The sequence below is a fragment of the Alligator mississippiensis genome, chromosome 10 (assembly GCF_030867095.1).
Source record: "Alligator mississippiensis isolate rAllMis1 chromosome 10, rAllMis1, whole genome shotgun sequence".
Classification (NCBI taxonomy): domain Eukaryota; kingdom Metazoa; phylum Chordata; order Crocodylia; family Alligatoridae; genus Alligator; species Alligator mississippiensis.
Genome location: NC_081833.1, coordinates 75127541 through 75141193, shown reverse-complemented (window position 1 = coordinate 75141193; position 13653 = coordinate 75127541). Strand labels below are relative to the sequence as shown.

Here is a 13653-nt window from a genome sequence, read left to right as displayed (position 1 = left end):
GGGCTTGGGGGAAAGGAGGGAAGCATAGGAGCGAGATGCACCCACGGTCCAGCCTAAGCAGCTCCCAAACCTCCTGCTGAATCCTGGACTGGGCCCAGCCAGGCTCTGCCCGCTGCGTCCTGCCAGGAGGAGGATTCCTACCCTGCACCTTGAACCCGAGCTGGACTCCAGCAGCGCCCATGTGCCTGCCCTTGCAAAAGCCTGGCACTTTATAACACCTTCAGGGAGGGCTGAGCTGCCCTCCATGCTCCTGGCGACACAGCTAGCCCCCTCCCTGCTACCCTGGGCAGCGGTGGGCACACAGCAGCCCTCTTTTTATCCCACGTTGCTCATACATCCTCCCTCCTCCAGCTCTGACACTGCCCCTGTCCCCCTTCTCTCCTGGAAGGCATCCCCAAGCAGAGGAGGGAAGCAATCGGCTCCCAGGAGCCGGACCACGCTCCCCGGTGGTGCTGGGGCCTTTCCCCGGAGGGCAAATGCAGCGAGCTTTTGCAAAAGGAGCAGGACACAAGGGAGGGCTCCCCTGCTCAGAGCTGCTGTCCACCCCGCGCTGCCCATTGATGATGCAGGTCATGCCCATGTCTGCCTGGAGATCCCAGCCTCTTGCTGCAGGTACGGCAGCGCAGGCGATCAGGACCCCGGCCGACGCATTAACAAATCCGTGCATACACACATATGCAAATCGGGGCAGCTAGTCATTTGCATAAAACCTCTTCACCTTCAGTCTCAATGCAGAGGGATGCTGCCTGCGCGTTTGCAGGGGAATATGGCATCGGGCAAGAGGCCAGCTGGGAGAAGGCCACGTGGGGTCCTCGTCTCGACCCAGCGGGGCTGAGAGGTGCGATGCTCTTGCGGGAGGGGCAGACATCGTGCCCCCCAACCAGGGGGCTGGGGAGTCAAGGGCTCGGCTTGCAAGGCCAAGGTTGGGGGGGCCGGCACCCAAATGTTGCGAGAGGAGGGGGTCCTTACTGTCTCGTTCTGCTCCGGAGACGCCGGCTCGCCGTGGATGTTCCCGTGGTACGGCCCCCAGCACAGCCCCGCAGGTAGGCTCTGCCGGGCACGGATGCGGCTCTCCCCCTCCGGCTCGACCAGCTCCAGCTCATCTGGGGAGAGAGGACAAGGGGCAGTGAGAGAGGGGCTGGCTGATCCTCCCACACTCTTCACCCCCCTTCCCTGGACGCAGCATCCTGCTCAGACGTACGGCCCAGCTAGCACGGCAGGTCTCCTGGCCCAGGTACCAAACCCAACCTCTATGCACGGGATCTGCATCTACACCCTCTCCCAGGACTCGCATCTTCGTGGGAAGCAGGAATCGTGCTCGGAGAAGGCTCGTGGCTGGCTGGTCCCTTGCTAAGCAGAACCATTGCCCCTTTCCACCCTGCTCAGCCAGGTCTTTCAATCCCAAATCCCCCTGGATGTTCCCAGAGGAAAGCATCCTAGACAGGAAGGGAACAGGCTGAGCACAAATCCACAGCTTGCTGTAGACGGGGAAGGGAAGGAAATCATGTCTGGGTCTTGGCTGCACTCGGTCCTTTAAGATGGGGCAGCTGGGATGGGGATGACCTTGGCCACTGATGAGGACATCGGGAAAGGTCACACGTGCGACAGACATCACAGTGCCCTCCTGATGGAGTAGGGCAGAGAGATGCACCCCCAGGAAAGCAGAACCCATGGGATGGGGGTGCCCGTACCACCAGCAAAAGAAGCAAGCAATCTCGGTTTAACTCCCCTTTGTCCTGGGATAACAGCGTGCACACAGGCGGTTGCACCTGGTGATGCCCTCCTTTCCTGCAACAGCTCAGCCCGAGCCATGAGGGCGCAAAGCAGCACAGGCCCAGCTGCATCCAAAGGGCCTTGCCTGTCAAGACACCGGGGTAAGCTTTTCCCCAAGCTGGAGAAAAGCTGAGCGGGCTCTAAGCATCAGGCTACGTGGAGATGCGGCAGCGCTGTCCCAGGCGTGTCAGCAGTTCCCCATACAACAAGGAGCCCAGCACCTAGGTCGGGCTGTACTGGGGATGACAGGGGGGAAACAGGGCTGGGATGGGCTCAGTACAACCCATCCAGCCCCGCTCCAAGCCCAATCGGCTTGGGCTGACCTGGGGGGACTGACCCCGAGCAGGGCTGGGAGATTGGGTACCAGTGCATTAGCAAATCCCACCTGCGGCTTCACTTCCCCAGCCTAAAGCATCTCACAGGCTTGCTCCGTTTGGGGCTGGAGGATCCTTTCCCCCTGGGGATCTCTCCAGGCAGCTGGAGTTTGCAGGGGTTAGGGCAGGGAGACGCGAGGATCCACTTTGCTTCCCAGAACCCTAAGTCAGAGGCAGCTTTCGGGCTTAATGGCCTTGATTATCTGATAAGCTTCTGGGTTTAATGGGTGAGATAACATGTAAATACACTCTGAAGGCTGCTCGAAAATGTTTTAACTGCGCCTTTGTCTTTTGGCGTGCAGATAAGATGGCAGCTAACCAATACTCAAATGGAGGCTAAATGGAGGCTCCCAGCGCTGGAAAGAGAGGCCGGCAGGGATCGGATGGATACGGCTTCTCTGCAGGGGGATGCTTCAGGGGGGCACCTGCGCCCAGATCCCTCCATGGATGCCTGATCGCTCCTGAAATTCAAATGCTCACCGGCTCCGAATACTGAACCGGGCCAGGGGCAGTGGGAAAGTCGTGTGCCCCAAACCATCACTGGATGCAACAGCCTGGCTGCATTGTATGAGGTCAAAGAGGCTTGATCCCCAAGGACCAGAACAGGGCTCCCACTTATAAGGGATACTGGGATCTGAAGGAGTCAAAGCAATGCACAGAACTGCACCCTTCCTTCTCCCAGGGATAAATGACCTCTGTCGGCTAGGCGAGAAACCAGACCCGTTAGAGGTTGATGCATAAAGCTCCATTGCTCGAGCTGAAGGAACAGCTCCGCTAGCTGGTAGCAGCAGCAGACTCGTCTCCCCTGAAGCAGAGACTCACACCTGGAGCTACCTGCTGGCTCACGCCTGAAGAAGAAAAGCTAAGATACCCCACAGACAAAGGCAGCTCCAATATCAAAGGTAAGGGCATGCAATGATGCCCACCCCCTGGTACATGCCCATTGGCATATGCAAATAGCACCTGCATTTCACCTGGTCCATGCACAACTGGTTTGATGCACTGATTGGCATGTGTGCACATGCACACACATGTAAACACACACACACGGCATGCTCTGCCATCCAATCCTCTCGCCCTGGCATCGTGCCCCTGTTGGGCAACAGCCCTATCGCGCAGGTCCAGCCAATGAATGAATGAATGAATGAATGAAGGGATTCAGGTTGTACCCATATTGGTCTAGAGGCAAAAGGAATCAGGGCTCGTGGTAGCGGTGATATCTTTTATTAGCCCAACTCGATTTTTGCAAAAAAAAATTCCTTTAAATTTCCTTTAAAGATTTTTTTTTCCCAAAAAGCCAGTTGGTCTAATAAAAGATATCACCTCTACCATGAGTCCTGATTCCTGAATGAATGAATGAGCTTTTAGGTAAGAGCAGCCGAGAACTTCCCTCCTTCCCAGCTCCACCTCCTGCACCAGCCGCTGACCGCTAAGCCCTGGGATACAGGGATCCGGTACCCAGGAGGGGTGGATTCAGGGGTTTGCAAAAGCAGATCAGACAGGCACCTGCCAGGAACGGGGTAAGCTCATATGCTGGTGGTGGGGCTGGACCGTGGGACCTCCAGCCCCGTGTCCTTCGAGGACTTTGGAGGCACATCCCGCGCAGTGTGGGAGCAGGGAGGCGGCTGTGCAAATGCCATTGATAATTAGAGATGCGGCAAGGATAAGGCAGCAGGGAGTGGAACAGATGGAGGGCAGGCATGTCTGCGATCCCCTGGGTACCCTGGGCTCAGGGGGATGACAGCCTTGCTTCCTCCAGCCCCTCGAAGGGCACTAGCTCTAGGGAACAGCTCCTGCCAGTCTCCTAGGAGCATCGGTGTGTACTTTAGGGGTGTCACACTCGGAGACCAACTTGGCTGTAAGGATGGGAATAGCCACCGTGCAACTTAGATGCACGGGGGGGTCCCAGGAGCACCCTAGTGTGACCCCTCGAGCCCTGTGGGCCAAGCTAGCTGAGGAGCCTGGACACCACATGGGTGTCCAGCTCCCTTTGGCCCGGGACCCATCCAAATGCCCCCCACCCCCGCTGCTCCTCGGAGGAGATGCCCCTTGCACACAGAGAGGACCCAGGTATCTGGAGAGGGGCTCGAACTCGCTCCTTTGGGGTTGGAGCGAGATCCCTTTAAGGGGCTCTGCCCTGCTGGAGCTGGACTGTTCATAACCATGGCAGGTGGCAGAAGGAGCAATGGGCTCAAGCTGCAGCAAGGAAAGTTGAGGTTAGATACTAGGGAACACTCTCACTAGGAGGGTGGTGAAGCTAGGACGGGTTACCCAGAGAGGTTGGGGAGTCTCCATCCTTGGAGGTTTTTAAGACCCCGCTTGGCTGGGATGATGGAGTTGGGGCTGGTCCTGCTTTGAGCAGGGGGCTGGACTAGGGGTGACCTCCCAACCCTCTTTTTCTATGACTCGGTGCACACACAGCAGGGCTCAAACCCCAAACTCTGGCGCCCTGACTTGGAGCTGCAGGGACGAACCCTGGCCCCCTCCAGGGGAAGCTCTGGCCCGCCCATCTGGATGCCGGCGAGGACCCCGGCTCAGCCCAGGGAGTTTGCCTTTGGCTTCACGCAGCAGCAAACAGGAACCCGGGGGCTGATAAGCCTGTCCGTCCTTTCCAGGGTGGAGCGGCCCGGCAGGAGAGAGCCCAGCTCCCTGCATGCGTCTCTCCCGAGGGCTCTTCCTCCCAGAGGAAACCTCAGGGGAAACGAGTGACACCCGGGAGGCTCCGACAGCCCCGGGGGTTGTGCAGCAGTTTGGGAAACAAGCTAATTTGGTGCCCAACTGCTCCCTGCCCCCCTTCTTCCCGCAGCTCCCCAGCCCTGCCCATGTCTCGCTGGCTAATCAGCTGCGTTGGGGTCAGGAGACCATGTCTCCGAGATAAGCCCGCTCGCCTGACACTTTCCATGTCAGAGCACTCCATCTTCTGTGTATCAATCCCCAGCAGAGAAAACACACAGGCGCTGATAAAAGGCGACCGTTCCCCGACACAGGGGGACAAAAATAGTGCGGGCCCAGCCAGCCGCCTTGCACCTTCTGCCTTCGCCGGGAAGCAAAGTGGGAGAGAGAAAGGAAGGCCACGAGGCTCCAGATTCGAGGCCAGGGGGTTGTTCAAGTGCCTCGGTGTTGGGCACGCTCAGGATCCGTGTGTCCCTCTGCATTGCCACACGCATGCCATTGCATGGCTTGCTTAGGTCTGCAGCATTACCCAGATGGGGACACAGAGGCAGGACTTTTTCTGCCCCCGGCTGGGTGGACCCGTGGCCAGACCCAGCGTGGCAGCTCTCACAGTGCCTCGGGGGCTCTCAGGAACAAGGAGCCAGACCGGACTCTCGACTCGTGCACATTGATCCTTGCAGCAGGGAAGGGGATGCGCTAGAAATGGCCCAGGACCTCTCAGGGGCCCAAGCATGACCGTACCCTCCTATTCATTGCATTAGAGCCCCTATGGGAGCTGGGGCCCAGAGGCTGTGCCCACGGGGCAGAGACAAACCCCCCTCCATCCACCCACAAGTGACCCGGAGCAAGCAAGCCCACGCGTCACACTCCTGGAGCCGGAGCATCCCCTCGGGGAGGTCACAGCAGACGGCGCTACACCGGGCATTCGCGTCTACCCTGGCTGTCAAGTGCCAACAAACCCTCCTCATGCACACAGACCTGACGGATGAAAGGCAGGAGGGAGAAAGGAGACAGCGCGAGGGACCCAAGGTCACACCGCCGCTGGGTGGCAACGCCGGGGCAAGCACCTGGGCCAGGATCAGTCCCACCCCAATGCATCAGCAAGGGGCTTTCCAGCTCGAATGCATCATAGCGGCAGGGAGGGGACCCCGACAGCCACATCCGCTTCGCCCGTGTGCCGACTGGCTGCACCATAAGGACATGGGATTTGTTCCTCTCACGTTCAGCCCGTGTGAGGTCCTTTCCAGCCCTGCTTCCCCGTGACCCCAGACACACGTGCACAGAGGGCTGGCTGGCATGTGTACACGTGCATGCATGTAACATGCTAGTGCAGACAAAGCACCTGTTGTTTCCACCACGCCGTAGCTGGGCGAAGTCAAAAGTCCACCCCTCTGCAACACAGCTGCACCCGACCTCACCTGGGCTGTCTCAGGCCTGCAGCCACAGGTGCCTGAATCCCCTGGGCCTTTCTAGCAGTCCATACTCTCCCCCGGCCTCGCCTCACCCCCGGATGCCTGCTGCTATAGTCGCTGCCAGGTTTAAACCGAGTCCCTGGTTCCACCCACCAGGCCTCGATTGCATGTCGAAGGAAACCTCCCTGCACCGCCTGCTGCAATCGCTCTCGGGGGTCGGGAAGCGATCTCTGGGACTAGCCCCGGATGGCCGAGATCTCAAGCAGACGTCAGGCTAAACCTGCTCCCAGCTCAGCAGAGCCATCAGGGTGCTGGGACCCAGCCCAGGAGAGGTGCAAGTTCTCCCTGCTGTGCATCATGTGAGCCACGAGACAAGACAGCCTCAGCCACGAGCCCACGGTTGCAGGCTGGCCGAGCCCAGCTGCGGCTTGGCGCACAGGTCAAGGATGTGATGCGGTGGGGATTTAGGCTGCTGTCACCTAGGGGAAGCATCCTTTGCCTGTCAAAGGCTGGGAAACTGAGGCACACAGGGAGGAGTCCACTAGAGAAGCCCTAAAGCAGGTGGCCATGCTCTGCAGTGCTGCGGAGGGGGCCCAGCTGGGATCTCTGCACCGTGGCCACATTCAGCCTCCCCAACACACATTTCTAGTGCCTGCATCGCCCCGCCCCACAGACACAGCTCTGCCCTGCAACGTGCCCTCGGGTGCCCACAGCACAGACCACGCCGCTGCATTATTTCCAGCATGGATGTCCTGCCACTGGCCTCCCACATGGCACAGGACCAGGGCACACGCATCTCCCACACCCCGCATGCTTAAGATTTTCAAAAACCCACTGGAAGACCAGGCCCATGCTCCCCTCCCCTGGCACCATGCACTAGGAGAAGCGAAAGCAAGAGGCACAATGCCACGTTGTTCTGGTGGGGGGTCCGGCTTTCAGTTTAGTGGAGGGGATCACTTGCTCCCCAGCCCCCTAAGCCGGGGGAGGTGGAGTGCTGCTCCATTGCAGCACTGGGAGCACGGGAACATGGGTCCAGCCCAGAGGGGGGTCCCGTAGCAGCCCCCCAAAACCAGAGATCATCCCCCTCCTAAAGCACAGCATGGGCTTAGACCTATGGGACCTAAACCAGCCCCCACAGCCTGCCTCCCACAGCCTTAGATCAGCCTCAGGGCTTGCATCAGATTCCCAGACATGCCGCTGGGAGCAAAGTCCACCTGGAAGCGCAAGGCTCCCCGGGAGCTGGGCCTGCGGCGCTGTGCCGCTGGAGGGCAGGCTGGCTGCAGAGGTGGCCTGAGGGCACAGGTCTTGGACCCAGGTCTGCGCAGAGGGCAGCCAACCTGCCTCTAGGGCGATCCAGGCAGGGCCCAGGTCTGGGGGTCGTGTGCCTGAAGCCCCTCCAGTGTGCAGGGAGCATGGGCTGCCCAGCCACCACGGGGGCAGCAGCCACGTTCAGGCTGGACTATATCCTGAACTCAGAGATGGCTTCGAAGAGGTGCCAGGGCATCGCAGAGAGAGGCTGGGCAGCCACCTGGGCACGACCCAGCTCCGACGTACAAGGTGCTATAGTCACGTGCAGAGCACAAAGCCCGGAGGTCCCAGAAACCCCCTCTCAGCAGGTGCAGAGGCCGGCGAGAGGAGGAGACTCCGGGCTTGCACATCACGTGGCAGGCAGCACGCTCTCCCTGGGTTACCTGGGGCTGTGGCACATCCGCCCTACAGCCACATCCAGGCCCCGGCTGCCTCCGCCAGCACTTAGGCAACGTGAAGCAAACCCAGTCTGGTCCAATCGTGCATGTTATTAAGAGCCGGGCTTTGCTCGCTAATAGCCAAAACAATCTCTCCGACTATCGCAGGGAACAAAGTCCGTTCTCTCTCCTTGTGTGTGCACGCGGCTCTCCCGGGGCCCCTAATCTCGGGATCTGTGGCGCTGGCTCTGTTTCACCACCCTGCAGGTTAATACAATTCCCACTTATCTAATCTCCTCATCGGTTTCCTGGCAAAACCGGCATCCGATTGGCTCCCGCCAGCCAGCTGGTCTGGAAGTTATCGGAATAATTCCTATCTCCGGGATCATTAACCAAATTGGGCAGGTATCGGGCTGTTTGCTTTGGATGGAGGGGGAGGAAGACGTAAGTTGTACGAGGAGGAAAGAAAGGGAAGGGGGCAAAAAGCCTGGGTGCCACAGGCCAAGGTGGGCAATGCCCGGGGTGCGTGGGGGTCGGGGGAACATGGATGGAGCCTCTCCTGGATGAGAGCAACAAGCCACTGCTCTCTCCCAGGGGATCACTGCTTTGCTCCCAGAGGAGCTTCCTGTGTGCACACGCGTGTGGCGGATGGAGACCTTGCCCCATACCCAGCACCGCTGTATTCTCCCTTCTCCCCACAGCAGCAGCTGCCATGCTCACGATGCCAGCTGGCTGGCCTGGCCATGGAAAACCCTTCCCTTGTTCCTGCAATGCTCCTATGCTGCAGCGTGCTTCCCCTGGCAGTGCCCTGCCTGGCGCACAGCTGGAGGAGCACAGCCCCGCTGCATGCCCATGACCCTGTGGGCACCCTCTGTGCTTCCTCCAGGCCCGGGGCTGGATGCTGCAGAGCCCCTGGCATGCCCAGCCCAGGTGGTAGGCATCTGCCAGGCTCCTGGCTCTCAGACCCCCAGGGCATGAGGGACACTCTTGCCTCTGCAAGCCTCCTTTTCCTAATCCAGTCAGCCCCACGGGTACCGGTCCAACCACCTCCCCTCCTCCGTGCCTCAGTTTCCCCATAGGGATAGTGATACTTCTCCGCCTCCAAGAAACACTCTGCCCTTCCCCTCCCACCTGAAGGTTTCCAAGGATGCACTGAAGCAGCAGGCAGGAGATGAATCCCATCCCTACGACGCTGTCAGTGATCCCAGGATAAATAATTTAGACAGCATGGCTGTCCCCAAAGCCCACCGCCCCTAGAAACCAAGTAGCTGGAAGGCTGCCCGAGCAGGACAGCTCGAGGACGGGGCCGAAGGTGAGAGGCAAAGGCCACGGGGAGAGATATGAGCAGGGGAATCTGTGCAAAGCTGCAGGGCAGAGCCCAGGCCACGGGCGGGGGGTTCGATTGCATGCTACCCCCGCGCCTCCCACCCGCTCTCAAGACGCCCGGTGTCCCCCATGCCCACGCTCCTGCTTTCGCGGGACCAGACCCCATCTCTCCAGGGTCTACCTTGCCATCACAGACCCAGTGCTGACGGGACCTGGGCAAACCTGGGCTCCTTTCATGTTGGCACAGCCTGTTTCACCGCCCTCCTGGGACGCGGGGAACTGAGACACTGTGTTAGCGCCGCTTGGGCGGCAGCGATACAGGGCGCTTTGCCTCTGGCTATACTGTGGCTCCATTAAAACCCGGTTTGGAGACAGCAATGCCTCAGCTGTCAAGCCTGGCACCGCTCTCCGGAGGCCTGGCTCCCCACCGCCACCTCTACAAACACACCCGGCAGCGCTGCAGCCTGGCCTCCGATGGCTACCAGCACAAGCAGCACATCCGCAAAATGCTCTTCCATCATTGTATGGTCGTGGCATTGCTCCAAAAAAAACAAAATCCTGCTTCATTTAATCCCCTTTAGACAGAGGGGAAAGATGGGAGTGGGGGAGCTGCAAGAACTCCATCTACCACCCCCGTGGCCAAAAGAAGTCACAAGGGGAAAACAGCATTTTAAAACCCGCCAGTCTCTACAAGCAGCTTATATAAGGTGTGGGGGAAGATATGCACAAAAAGCAAACACAAACCTGTATTCCTTTAACAAGAGGTTGCAATTCCCAGGCCGTGCTGGGAGATGCCATCATAGAAAATCATAGACCATGAGGGTTGAAGGGACCTCAAGGGGTCACATCTGGTCCAACCCCCTGCTCAAGGCAGGACCAGCCCCGACTACATCATCCCAGCCAAGGCTTTGTTGAGCTGGGCCTTAAAACCTGCAAGGATGGACAGTGCACCACCTTTGTGGGTAGCCTGCTCCAGTGCTTTACTACCCTCCTGGTGGGAAAGTTTTTTCTAATATCCAACCTCAACTCCCCTTGCTGCAATTTGAGCCCATTGCTCCTTGTCCTGCCATCTGCCACCTTGACGGATTTGACATCTCTGGGTTTATCCAGGTTTGCACACCCAGCAGTGCTAGCATTGAATGACATCCCACGGCACCCCTGCAAGGATCTCCAGGCACCCCGGTGGGGAATCACTGCCAGACACAGGGAGTAAAACCCCGGGCGAGCAGGGGGGTGCATCCTGGGCACCCCTGGGAGCTGTGGGGTGCCACTCCAGACCCAAAGGGTAAGGTCAGCAAGGACTGGAGCTCCAGCTGGACATTCCCGGTGGTGAGTGCCAGGACTCGTGCCCTATGGGACACTGGGGAATACACACCTTGCTTGAGAGGAAGGGTGCACAGAGCTGTTTTTAACTTCAGACAATCCCCAGCACCTTCCTACACCACCGACTAAGGGATTCACGCGCTCATTTTTGCAAGATCTTTGCATTGAGGACTTGAGTGCATTCAAAGCTGCCTGGCTCGGATGCTCTGGGAGAGTCAAGCCCTCCTCTTCTCATCACCTCAGGCTCTAGCACTGATCCAGGACACTCGTGCCTCTTCCCTTTGCACCTCCTCCGTGGAGGGCTCCGAGCCACGCTGGCCGAGAGCCAGGGAGCCGGCCGCCCGTCAGAGCCAGGGCCTTCTCGTTGGGAGAAGCCGCAAATGTGCGTCGTCGGGAGGAATAAATCCTGACAACTCCGCGAGCGAGACGCCGCGATGGCAGCGGCCAGATAAGATGGAGGGGACTGATTGGGAGAGTCTTAAGCTGCAGACAAGCTGCATCTTCACTCCTCACCTCGGCTCACAAAGGGAAATCTCTCCAAAGGGACTAAGGAGATTATCCGGGCTTTTCCGTCCCGGGTGCTCGAGGTGGCAGGGAACAACAAAGCGGCGGGCCGGGCTTTAACGGGAGCAAGGAGAGTCCCAGTGGAGAGAGGAAAGGGGAACCCTGCCCCGGGTCCCATCCCTCATCGGACCCCCTTGCTGCCTGGATGGACGGGGAAGCCGCTCGCCGCGAGGCAGATTTAGCAGGGAAGTGGGGGGAGATGGCGGGGACGGAGACCTCCACTGCCTGGGGATCCCTTGTACCCTGACAGCGCCGGGGGCCGGCCAGGACCTGGAGCTGCTGTCCTGCCCACCCCTTTCCACAGCAGCCCATTGCCCCCACTGCAGGAGGGGCAGAAAGGACTGGCGAGGGGTGTATTCGAGGGGCAGGGGCCGCTCGAAGGCACTGGGGCATCTGGGCACTGCCCCCATAGCCCCAGCAGCAGCACCCCCACCGCTGGCTGCCATCCAGCCCCATGAGACAGAGCCGGAGAGTGCTGGAGGGGATGGGGGGTGGGCAAGGGGGTGCTCAGAGCCCTCCACATCGGGGACCCCCTGCCCCCCACCAGCCGTGTCCCCCTGGCAGGAGCGGCGCCCCTCCCCTGCCGGCCGGTTTGGGGGGCCGGCTCTGGCTTATCGCTCCCAGCCATCACGCGGGAGGTATTGATTTTTTGACACAGTACAACAGCAAATCTTTATCGCGCTGCACCTTGACCCTGCTTAATAGAGGAGCTGTTACCCAGCCGGAATAGCAACGCCGGCTCCCTGCCTGCCTCCCCCGCCCCCCACTCCCCGCCTAGGGCATCCTTCTGCCTCTGCCAGGAGCCCCTGGGGGACCCCCGGCTGCAAGCGGGCATGGGGCAGGGACCCCCCAGCTGCATGCCCCCAGGGGCAAGCGGGGGGTCAATGCCCAGGATGCCAGCTGCTGCCTGCCTTTCCCTGCATGGCTCTCGCTGGTGCCAGGCTCTGGCTGCAAACCCTGGGACCAGCAGGGTTGTTGCAGCTGCAGGGAGGGAGGAAGGGGCAGGAGCCCAGCCAGGCTTTCTCCACCTCTGCCCGCTCCCGCTGACCCAAGCTGAGCCCTCGCCGCTGCCCAGCTCCCATGTGCATGGCTCATTTTTGGCACCAGGCTGGACAGGATGAAAGCACCTGGCTGAATCCTCCTCTTTTTTGGGGGCCGTCACCATGCAGCTCCAGGGCTGGGCAGGCAGAGAGGCTGCGGACCCCGGGCAGGCATCAGGGTGCCCGGCGTTGGAAGAGCTGGGCATGGGAGGGCAAGACCCCTGCTCCGCTCTGCAGCCGTGTCAGTCGCTCCCCGGCCTGGAAACATGCGCTCTTGGGATGGCGGGGCTCACGTGGGCACAGATAAACCCTCCTCCCGAGAGCAGCATGGCAGGGACGGGGTAGGGGGGGCGAGCGGGAAGCAGGGAGCCCACCCTTTTGTTGCAGACAATAACCATCGCCCTGGCGGCAGATATCATCGCAGCTCATTTCAGGCCTGAATGTGTGCCCTTCCAGCCAGGATATGATCAGCCCCTCCAAGCCCATCTTCCCTTTGTCCCCCCAGCCTCGTCGCGATGGTATCGGGGGCGGTGGCCTGGCCGGCTTAATGGGAAACAAAATTATGCAGGAATGAGAAAAGGCCACGAGAGCAGAGGAGGAGAAACTTTCCGGCTCCCCTCCCTCCAAGGCATCACGGAGGTGCTGGGGCAAGGGGGTTAGACATGCCCCAGGCCTGATGCAGGAGGACAGCAGCTCGGGGTGCCCGCAAAGCCCCCCCGTGCCAGCTGTTCTGCACCCTGGCTCCAGGGTGGGGGGGAGCAGGGAAACCAGAGCAGGCTGGGATATGAGCAGAAAGTGCTCGGGGTGGTGGGGGGCAAGGATGTAGGTAAGGGCAGAGCTGGGGTACAAGGGTGGAGGCAGCAAGGCTGGCCAGACACAGAGCTGTAGGTCGGTGGCCATGTGGAATAGGGGCAGACCTAGTGAGCAGGCTAGTGTGGACTGGGGGTAGCATCCCCAGTACCTACCCCCATGCACCCAGCCCAGCCCTGGCAGGAAGCCCCGTGGACCAGCCGTACCGGGGAGCCCAGCCGTGGCACAGGATGCAGCGAAGCTGAGTTCAGAGCTGGGAGTTAGGATGAGAAGGGCCCAGCTGTTGCCATGTACCATTCCCAGTGCTCCCAGTAGCACCCCAGTCCCTGCTGCAGCTGCCTCTGCCCATGCCCAGAGAGGCACCGTGCATGCAGGCTTGGCAACACCGGAGCCCGGTGCAGGGGATGAGGATGGAGGGGTGCTGCTGGCCGGAGAGACCCCTCATGCATGCGTGCCCCTTGGTGCCTGCCCTGCCGAAGCCAGGCCAGGGGGACAGCAGAAGACCCCCACGCTGATATGGAATAAGGTTTCAGGTCCCAAGATCCCCTGTCCCCATCTTTCCTGGGAACAGAGGCCACGAGGGTGGGCGGACGTGGGAGACGGAGACGGGCATTGGTGCCAGCATGTGCATGCATGCCCGCGGCCCCTGCGCCCCCACCCCACCCTAAAAACC

General features: G+C 60.3%; 1 protein-coding gene across 3 annotated transcripts in view; it reads right to left on the bottom strand.

Annotated features, from left to right (window-relative positions):
* The window catches only part of ZFPM1 (zinc finger protein, FOG family member 1), a 70270-nt gene that overhangs the window by 10070 nt on the left and 46547 nt on the right, over nt 1–13653 (bottom strand). For all 3 annotated transcript variants that reach the window (XM_059713933.1, XM_014607871.3, XM_019491179.2), the window contains one exon: nt 970–1103. In XM_059713933.1, coding sequence (XP_059569916.1) covers nt 970–1103 — 134 coding nt within the window. The remainder of the gene's footprint in view (nt 1–969; nt 1104–13653) is intronic.